Source organism: Egretta garzetta, unplaced genomic scaffold (genome assembly GCF_000687185.1).
Source record: "Egretta garzetta isolate BGI_Z169 unplaced genomic scaffold, ASM68718v1 scaffold293, whole genome shotgun sequence".
Taxonomy (NCBI): domain Eukaryota; kingdom Metazoa; phylum Chordata; class Aves; order Pelecaniformes; family Ardeidae; genus Egretta; species Egretta garzetta.
In genome coordinates this window covers 8,419-19,204 of record NW_009259318.1, presented here as the reverse complement: position 1 = coordinate 19,204, position 10,786 = coordinate 8,419, and the positions used below count along the sequence as shown (strand labels likewise).

Below are 10,786 nucleotides of genomic sequence, written 5' to 3'. Positions count from 1 at the left end.
GACTCCACCAGGTCTTGTCGGGCGGCCCTGCGTGGCCGGTCCCTAACATCGTTGCCAGCAGACATGCAAATGCTTTGCAAAACAACAAGTCTTAACTTTTAACAACCCCCACTGTGGGCCGTGTCGCAGCACAACAAGGGCACTGGGAATCACCCATGCCACTTGCAGAAGCCCCTTCAGACCTGTTATCATTGAAATGCTGGCACCCTAATGAGGCCCCGTGCAGCTCCTCTCCCGGCACCCAGGGACCCTCCCCTGTGCCGTTTGGGCAGTCAGAGCCTCAGCCCGCAGGCTCCGTTACCCAAAGCCCTCAGTAGGGCTGTGTGACCCACGTGCTTGGTTCAGGCTCTGGCAGCAGATTGCCTGCAAGGCAGGTCAGGCACAGACACTGCTGTAGCATTTGGTGACCGATTGCTGTCAGATAGAAGTTGGTATTTCACCCTTTACTGAGCTCAGGTTTGGTTCCCTTCTCAGCCATTTCCCCTCATGCGTTCTTCCATCCACTTCTCCATCTACAGCTGCTCCCTGGAAGAGCCATTTTCACCCGCTCCTCCCTTCCCTGTGGTGCTCTTCAGTTGTGCTTCCCTTGCCCTCTTAGGGATGAAGTGACTCCTGTTGCATACCCACTGTGAAACCCCTCCCCCAACCCCAAACCCCAGTCACTGTCCCCAAGGCCCAAAACACAGAGATTGCTGCTGAGAAAACCGCAGTTGCCTGGGGGGGAGGTGGAGATGGGGAAAAAGCACCTGACTGCACAGCACACCAAAAGCAAGCCGCAGTTCAGATGTTGAGATGCCCCCTGGCCTTGGCCTTTGTTGAACTGTGAAGGGTGAAGCTCCTGCAGTCCTGGCCTGTGATGGCAATCACGCCCTGTGATTTGAAGGAAGGTCTGGAAAGAAAGGCACCCACACCTTGTGCGCTTGGCTTGGGTTAGCCATAGGGGGTCCAGGAGAACCCAGCAGTGGGGCAGAGCACAGGCTCACGTTTTCTGGCCAAAGGGAGACATATTGTCAAGGACTTAAGCTCAGGAGGGCTTAAGCTCACAGAGAATTTCATAAGCAAAATGTGGTTAAAGATAAACTTCCTCATAGTGATCCCTGTCCAAATGAGTCAGGGTTAGGTTGTGCAGTAGTCTTTAGAAAGGAAGAGGGAAAATCTTGAGGGGTGCTTGGGGCAGTGAGCAAAAGTGCGTGCTCTGAGCGAGTTATTCTAACGAGGTTTGCGCTGTGGTTAGAAGGACAGTTGTTTTAGCAGGGCTTAGCTTGCGTGTGTGCAGGAAGGGAGAACGTGAGAGTGAAACAGCACCATTCTGAGATGGGAAAGAGGTACTCACATGGGCTCCGAGTGACTTGGTGTTTGCTTCTAATCTTGCTGAATCTGACCAGGGAGGAGGGACTTGAGGGAGGGACGCGGAAGTAAGCCTTGGACAAGAGCCAGTGGAAGAGTGCCAGTCTGTTCCCCTGCATGCAGAGACCTGGTACACTCCAGATGAACAAGGCATTCCTCAATCTCCCACCAAGCATCCAAGAGGAGAAGAGGCACAAGCCCAGCTGTCCTCTCTGACAATCTCAGTTTGAATGGAGCATAAATGGAGCATAAATGGACATGGAGCTAATGGCCGCCAGCTTGGAGGCCCAGGGGCAAGCTGTGCCATAGGTCTGATGAAACTCCGGGAGCTTTGTTCCCTGAGGAGAGGCCACCATCAGCTGGACTCAAGGAGGCTCGTACTTCATTGAAGGGCTCTACACCCACCTGGGTCACAAGGAGAAGACTATTCTTCCCTCCACTGGGTGGTATGAAATGAGGAACAGAATGATGTTCCTCAGGACCACACTGGTGATCTCAGGACCTGGCAAGACTGGTGGAAAATACGGCACTTTTTAACCACCAGACAAATGGAGCTGCAGGAAGAAAGGGATTTGAAATATAGGTAAACAGGAAGGCGCTAAGACCCTACAGCCTGAGCCAGGGTCAGTGCAAGAACTACACTGGGCAGTGCAGATGCCTCACTTAGCTTGGTCTGAGGAACTGCTGTGGGTAGCAGCCTGGCAAAACCACACAAATCTAATTTCTCCACTGCAGAGGTTGTCATGTTCACTTCCTACATGAGAGCTGTCAGGCTCAAAAGTGTGCAGAAGCAAAACTCTTCGCAAGAGCATTCACCCTGAGAAACAAAGCCCATTAGCATCATGTTTTCTCTCTTTTTCTTTCTAATAACAGAGTTGAAGCTCTAGCATACTAGAGCTATACTAAGGTTATAGGAAATACAAATATGGTAGGGAAAAAAATAATATCTTATTAGATAATTGATATGCTCAGAAAAAAAACCTGCTACACAGTACTTTATTCTGACTGCTAGTTAGAATCGAGAAGGCAAACTATTTTTTGCAGCTGGGTCAATAGTTCTGGTAAAAGATATTACCTGCATAGGATGGCTGCATATGAGGAAGAATAATTAGTTATGTCTAATAAAAGGAATAAGAATTAGTCATTTTGTGTTGTGATATTCATTAGACTGTGCAGAGAGAGACAAATGCATTTGCATAATCTCATATTATGAAATACCCAAAGAGCTCAAGAAGAAAGAGCAAAAAGACAGGAGACAGCCTAGATCCTGAACTACATGGAATGAAAAACTCTTTTCCCTCTCTGAAGCTTCAGCAAGGCTTCCTTCACCTGCTTGTTCCTCAGACTGTAAATCAATGGGTTCAAACTTGGGCTGACAAGACTGTAGAAAAGGGAAAGAACTTTCTCCTTCCCAGATGAGTTACTGCTCCCGGGCACCATGTACATGAAGATGGCATTTCCATAAAACAGACCCACCACGGTCAGGTGGGAGCCACAGGTGGAGAAGATTTTGTGCCATCCTGCTGCAGAGCGGATGCGCAGAATGGTGGCCAGGATGTACAGGTAGGAAATTAGGATTAAGGCTAAAGGGAAGAGGAGGAAGCACACACAAACAGCAAAGATCAGGACTTTATTGGCAGTAGTGTCAGTGCAGGCCAGATTTAAGACAGCAAGGATTTCACAGAAGAAGTGGTCAACCTCACAGGGGCCACAGAAAGGCAGATGTAAAGCCAGAGAGGCTTGTAGTGTGCCAAATAGGAACCCAAAAGCCCATGAAACTGCAGCAAGGGTGAGGCACACCCTCCGATTCATGATAAGGGCATAGCGGAGGGGATGGCAGATTGCCACGTAGCGATCATAAGACATCACGGCCAGCAGCACACACTCTGTAAGTGCAAAAATTAAATAAAGGTGTATCTGTGTCCCACACCCAGCAAAGGAGATGGTTCTGCCTTGTCCAAGGAGGTTCCTCAGCATATGGGGGACATTGTTGGAGGCATAGCAGATGTCCACAATGGAGAGGTGGCAGAGGAAAAAGTACATGGGGCTGTGGAGGCGATAGTCCAGGCAGATAAGCACAAAGACAAGTGCGTTTCCCATCAGAGTGATGGAGTAGAGGACAGAGAAAATGCCAAAGAGGCAGAGCCGCAGGGCTGGGTTGCTGGAGAACCCCAGGAGGATGAATTGTGTGACAGACGTTTCATTCTGCATGCTGTGCTGGAGGTGAGACAGTGCAAAATAAAACCACAGGGATCCAGAAGGGAAGGAATAAGGAAAAGGAAAGAAAAATGAGAGTTTTCCTAAGAATATTGCATCCTTTATTCTCTGTGCTGCAGCTCCCTTCTCCCTCTTTCTCCCTCTGCTCCACACTGAACAATGTGTATCTGAATTTCAAGTTCTAATCCCTGCACAAACTTCAAGCAGTTTTGAGCAATCTTGCACAACTTTACTGCCTAGCTTTCCCTCGATGTCTTTCTTTTGCAAGGCTTTTTTTTTTTGAGAAAATAATAGCATGATCAAGACTGCAAATGTCGATTAAGGTGAAGTCATAATATCTTCAAAGCAGCTATTTTAAATTAAGTCCATATTACAATGAATGCACAGTTCACAGAATAATTCCAGTTTTATCATTAAACCAACTAGCATTTCTAACTCATGGCTTTATCCTCTTTACTTTAGTGAAATGCATTCATATTGTATCCTTCAGCTGCTTGATAGATTATTCTATATCTAACTTCACTTCTGGCTGCTGAACAAACTGAGAGCTACACTTGGAGATACAGCAGATAATTATTGCTCAAAGAATGCTACCAACATTTATACAGAAGAGTTTCCTTACCCGTAGCATCTGGTCAAATGTGATTTGTTCAGCTCTGTGTCTTTGATAAGGGAAACCTTATCAGAAAGTTGTGTACTTGCTCAGACAACAGGCGAACCAAAGAGCTGTTCCACTCTGTTCAGCTCCCTACATCCATTTTGTTTTTAAAGCCAAAGTTTTCTGTGTAATGTGTCTGAAGAGACACTGTTTTGATTGCCAGCGGGCAGTACAAAAATTAATCTCAAGCATAAATCCCCAGAGTTCCACACCTGAACTCTGGGGATCCTTCCAGAAAATAAACACCACTTTGTTCTGAAATGGACATGGTATTGTATTTACATGGCATTGTACTCACTGGCCCTTTGTTCATATGGGTTTCTTCTCCATTAAGCACAGCCTTCTCCAACACTTTCCCCTTTATGCCTTTACTGCCTCCCAGAATTTCCCTGCCTCCAACAGTGTACAGAGCTTCTTGTTTCTGAGATACTAACATAGGAAAACCTTACTTCTAGGAGTTGACAAATCCAGTATCGCGACACAGTACAACACTGCTGCAGCTCCATGTCCCCATGTTCAGCCAAGTTTTGAGGCTGAGCATGTGTTTTCCAACTGGCACATGGACACAAGTGTACTTATATACACGGCCCATCACATGGATCCACACTGGCTGAAAACAAAGCACTCACATAAATCTTGATCCTATCCCCTCTCAGACTACTGAGGATGAAAGACACTCAGTGGAAAATATATACATATGTCCACACAGAAGCAGCATGGGTCCTATAGACAGTTAACCTACCCAGTACTTGGCCCATGGTCTCCCATCTGCCTCAGGTGCAGAAACACACACATGCAAAAGGGTCTCTTCAGCGGCTGTTCTGGACCTACAACCTTACCAGATTCCCTGGTATCTCCCATAGCTGGCCTGGGCCTCCCAGACCCTCCAGCATCTGACTGTCAGACCCTCTGGTCTTTTCAGTATCTGTCCCAGACCTATGGCCACTCCAGGCCCTGGGTCCCAAGCCCCTTATTCCACTTGCTGACTAGTCCAGCTTGATGGTCAATAGCAGTTGCACACACTGACACACATGTCCTCACAATATGCCCACACTGTGGTCTCCACAGCCGCTGGTGCCTCAGGTCCATGGTCTGCTATGGCCCAGGGTCCCTTTCCAGTTGCTGGTGCTTAGACCTTACACACAAAATAGAGACCTCCACACTCAGGAAAATAGAAATGGAGTTTGATAAGAAGATGGGACAGACTGTGGTGATATTTCATCCAACCAGGACTGTCAGCTTTTTCTTTCCAGGTCCCCTTCCTCTTTTCAAGATCCCTTCTTCTTTTTGGGAACCCTTCTTTTTGGCACCACCTTTTCTTTCTGGAACCCTGCACCCCTGTTTTCCCAATCTAAATTGTCTGCATGAGTAGTACGATGCCTGATCAGCCTCCTAATTGATAATTCTGTCTCCTATTTATTAGTTGTAGGATTCAGGACATGCCACTTTTGCTTATTCCAAGTGTTACCGAAATTTACAACCAGCCCATGCTGGTTGCAATTAGCAAGTAGCAGGCTTGTGCTTGAGAGTTCAGAATTCAGTTTCAGACATTCACATGCACAGACCTTGTCATACACATGCACCCGGTCATGTGCTGCCTGTAACATTCACAGTTTAAGCTTTTTTTTTTGTCTATGACAGGTGTTCAGGTGCAGGGCATGGCCAAGGAAGCGCATTCCCCCCTTCAGCCTGTGAGGTGAGCAGGGGGAGAGTCAATACTCATCTGATGGGTTGCATACCCAGACCATGTGGTCAATCCGTCTCCTGTGACAGCCCTGGGAAAAGCCGCATCAGGGGGGCTCTGTTGCATCTGCCTAGGTTACTGGGATTTCTCTGCCTGCCATTGCTCCTTTGTACTCCGTTGTGTTTGTGGAGATGAATATTTAACCACCTAGCCTAACACAACACTGGGAAAATTTGGGGCTGGAGAGGGTCCAATGTTGATGGGCGTTGGTGTAAAATGCTGTTTGTGAGAGACAGGAGACCCACCTCACCTGCTTGTTCCTGAGCTGCTCTGTAAGAAGCCCTGTGTGCAATACGCTCCATCAAACAGGCTGTGTCTGTGTCTGACTGCCTTGTCCTGGCTACAGCACCCTGTGCTGTGGGAATGCCGTGGAGAGCAAGGAGGATGCTTCTTCCCTGTGAGCAACTGAGGGTGCTCAGCTGAGTACTGCTGCAGGGGCCGAAGCAGGGAGGGAGGGAGACACAGGAATGGGGGAGCTCGGAGTGATTGGGCAGACTGGGAGATACCTGAGAGGATCAAGAACCCTGTAAGCACAGGAAGGGGTTAGAGGAGATTTGATTCAAGGCCCTTTGGCTAACCATTCACTCAGGATCTGGGTCTTCTTTAGTTACCGGGTTACCTTGCAGTTTAACAGCCTGTTGTAGAGATCCTGACTGGGACACCACTGTACACTGAGTTGGTGATGTACATAACAGCTAACCTGAGCAGGTGCAGGTCTGTGCTGTGCTGTATGCACAGCGTAGCCTCCGGGCTGTGTCCTACACAATGTCCCTTGGCCGCAAGGTAAACTTAGCTGGTTGATTGTAGCAGAGGAGCCTACAGGCTCCTGCTTGGTACCAGTGATTGCACCACCTGAGCATCCTTGCCTTTGTCTAAAGTGCAGCAAGAGAGTCTCATCTGAACATCTTTTATGAATAGGGTGATTCCCTCTAACAATTATTATATAATAGCTTGAATGACCAAAAAGGAGAAATTCATCTGGAGGCAGGTTCTGTACATTGTGCCAAGGGAAAATCCATCTGGGGTGTGTCTGATGCTGCATGAATGCAGGGATCCCAGCATCTGAAGGGACATAAGATTTACTTGCTGCCTATATGACTCTTCTTATTCTAGCTTATTAAAACTGATGTTTTATTAAGTCATTTATTAGTTCATTCTTATGGACATCCAGAAGGAACCCTGCACTGTCTCCCTCTCTCACCTCATCCCCCTCCCCAGTGCAGAACATGCGTGTTCTAGTGAAGTCTACCAAGGGTAACTTGGGATGCTCTCTGCAGGGTGGGAGGGGAGAAGATTTGATTTCAAAGCTCTGGCCAGCTCCCACTGTGTCACTGCAGTGTTGCTGTGAGCAGGAGCAAGATATTCCATAGACACGCAGCAGACAGAACAAGACAGCACCAGCTCATCTTGCAGAGGTGAAGATTGATGCTAGACTCATGGAAATCTGTCTTTCTTGCTGTTACACAGCCACTAATTCAGTGATGGGAAAGCAGCTGTGATGGAGATGAGGCTAAGATACTCTGTGACCTTCCAGGATATTTGGTCCCATTCTGTCCTCCTTCAGTCTGCTGCAGTGTTCCCATAGCCCAATTTAACTCAGCTTTTGAAGTATCCTGACCTTACCGCTGCCATACAATCAAACAGTGACCCTACTGCTCAAAGACTCACAACACGTTAAGCTTTACAGCTCCTCTACTTCCAGGCATGCAATGCCATCCAAGACTTCCACTGACTCTTATTCATGCCCCAGATTCCCACTTAATTGCTGACATCCCCTCAGCCCTGCCACTGGTGCAACCTACTCAGTCTAGCTCTTGCCCTCCAAAAAGGGACCAGCAGTGAGGCTCACACCCCTTCGATGAGCATGGCCCCATCCAGAATGTATCATGTTACAGTCAAAGACTGACGGGGGTCCCACAAGGCCCCTCTGACCATCAGTGCAGCCGCATGAGCTGGTATGGTGAATGCAAGCTGGGCTGCCTTGGAAGGGTTTCAAAGTGCCTGGAGCCAGGGCTGGGGACAGAGGTGAAAAAGCTGTATACCTTTCTCCTGGGCTGTTTTCTAGCCCTAACTTAGAATCATCGAGTCCAACTGTTAACCTAACCCTGCCATCCCACCACTAAACCATGTCCCTAAGCACCACATCTACACATCTTTTAAATACCTCCAGGGATGGGGACTCAACCGCTTCCCTGAGCAGCCTGTTCCAATGATTGACAATCCTTTCAGTGAAGAAACTTTTCCTAATATCCAATCTAAACCTCCCCTGATGCAACTTGAGGCCATTTCCCCTCATCCTTTCACCCGTTACCAGGGAGAAGAGACCAACACCCACCTCGCTACAGCCTCCTTTCAGGCAGTGGTAGAGGGCGATAAGGTCTCCCCTCAGCCTCCTCTTCTCCAGGCTGAACAACCTCAGTTCCCTCAGCCACTCCTCATAAGACTGGTGCTCCAGACCCATAACCAGCTTTGTTGCCCTTCTCTGGACATGCTCCAGTGTCTCAGTGTCTTTCTTGTAGTGAGGGACCCAAAACTGAACATAGTATTTGAGGTGCAGCCTCACCAGTGCAGAGTACAGGGGCATGATCACTTCCCTGCTCCTGCTGGCCACACTATTTCTGATACAAGCCAGGATGCTTGTATGACCTGGGCACACTGCTGGCTCATATTCAGTCAGCTGTCAACCAGTACCCCCAGGTCCTTCTCTGCTGAGCAGCTTTCCAGCCACTCATCCCCCAGCCTGTAGCATTGCATGGGGTTGTTGTGACCCAAGTGAAGGACCCAGCACTTGACCTTGTTGAAACTCATACAGTTCACCTTGTCCCATTGATCCAACCTGTCCAGGTCCCTCTACAGAGCCCACCTCCCCTCGAGCAGATTGACACTTGTGCCCAATTTGCTGTCATCTGCAAACTTACTGACGGTGCACTCAATCCCCTCATCCAGATTCTGGAAGAACCCATGAGACAGGTGAGGTTCAACAATGCCTCAGACCTCAGCTCCATAACAACTGTGGTGATAATCAGTGGTGTGAGCACTTATTTTCTCTTGAAAGTCTTCTGATACTCGTCGTTCTCTTAAAGCCTAAGCTTATGGCATAACTGGTTTTCCTAACAATCTTAGCTATATTAAAATTTCTTGAGTTCATGGTTGGACAGAAAAGCTTGTAAACATGATGCAAGTCTCTTTGAAAGGCTACTAAACTCTTCAAACTTTACTGAAAAATGCATCTCATGGTTTTGAGACAATCTCCTTGCGTTTGGGAAAAGGAAGACCATGATGCAGGGCATTGGAGATAGTGACTGGGGCCTGATCCTGCACCCACCTGGTTCAGGAGCTTCTTCTGGACTACAGCCTCTCAGAGTACAGCGACACTGCACAAGAGTTTCCAATAGAAAGCTAAAGCCTAAAAGCACAGCAGGACTTTTAGGACTGTAACACTGGTCTGGTGCTTGGTCAGCCTTCTGGATTAAACACAAACCATCATTCGCAGACATGCCAATACACATCAAACAATTATCCTCATGTCAGGAAATCTCAGCTGGTGGCAGAGGAGATTACTGAATCTCATCATCCTATTCTGTATCAAATCACATTTTGACTGCAGTTTTGCATGTCATGAACAGCACACTACCAAGTCCTAAACTTGTCACTCCTGGGCACGCTACACATGTGGAACTTTACATCTGGTCTGTCCATACTTTTTCTCATGGGAGTGACTTTAACCCCTTGCATATCCAGTTGCAGGGATGGGGCCAAGTCCTGTTTCCATTAAGCTCATAAGAAAGATTTGTTTTCACTTTCAGCGTCTTAGAAACCCTTAATCCGCTTATTATTCTGCTTGGGCACTATGGGAGATTTCGTTTGTCTATTGTCTTTTGTCATTCCCCATTTGCTGTATCACCACCTCAGTTCAGAACAAACTTCTCAGTTCTCTCTCTCAGTGCCTTCCCACTTTGTGTCACTAAAGCCTGTGGAATATGCAATGGTTATAGGAGCTCTGAAGTAATACATAGCCTTCTATTTCTTGCTACTGAATTATATTAACCCAGAGAACAATGATGGATATTTTATGCTGATTTTTTTTTTCATTTCAGTCCATTCAGTTTTGGAATATGGAAAATAAGGAAAAATGTAGTTTGCTAAAAATTTAAGCAAGAAATTACTCATAAAACCATGTCTAAGCTTATAGGGAAGGTTGAGATTATTAACTATGAAACAAAACTAAAGATCTGAGACTTTTAACAAGGTCTGAAAGATGGCATTTCTCTATATTCTGAACTCTTCAATGACAATTCTGACAGAGTTAACTCACGGGTTTCCGTTTTATGTCACAATGGCATATTGCATGTGGTTGACTCATTGATTTCCTGGCCCAGAAATTTGCCTTGTGACTCGCAACTCCAATTGCACTAGTAAGAGTTTACCATGTTAATGTAATTTGCTATTTACAAATAATTCCACAGGATTCTTAATGTATTATTGAAAAATATGCATTTATTTGGGTTTGTGCATTAGACTTTGTGGAAAATGAAATTGAAACAGTTTTCCAGTCATGGTCGTGGTTTAACCCGGCTGGCAACTCAGCACCACGCAGCCGCTCGCTCACTCCCCCCTCCCTCAGTGGGATGGGGGGAGAGAATCGGAAAGAAAATAAAAGGTTAGAGCCGAGGGCTGAGATAAAGACAGTTTAATAAGAGAAAATAATAATAATAGTAATAATGAGAATGATAACAGAATATACAAAACGAACGATGCACAATGCAATTAAGGCAATTGCTCACCACCCACCGACCGATGCCCAGCCCGTCCCGAGCCGC

The 10,786-nt window shown here is 47.0% G+C and overlaps 1 protein-coding gene across 1 annotated transcript; it reads right to left on the bottom strand.

Annotated features, from left to right (window-relative positions):
- Positions 1 to 2,619: 2,619 nt before the first annotated feature.
- On the bottom strand, positions 2,620 to 3,558 carry LOC104124174 (olfactory receptor 2A12-like). The gene has a single exon (XM_009636485.1). The coding sequence runs from the start codon at positions 3,556 to 3,558 to the stop codon at positions 2,620 to 2,622; it is 939 nt and encodes a 312-aa protein (XP_009634780.1).
- Between the last annotated feature and the right edge of the window lie 7,228 nt (positions 3,559 to 10,786).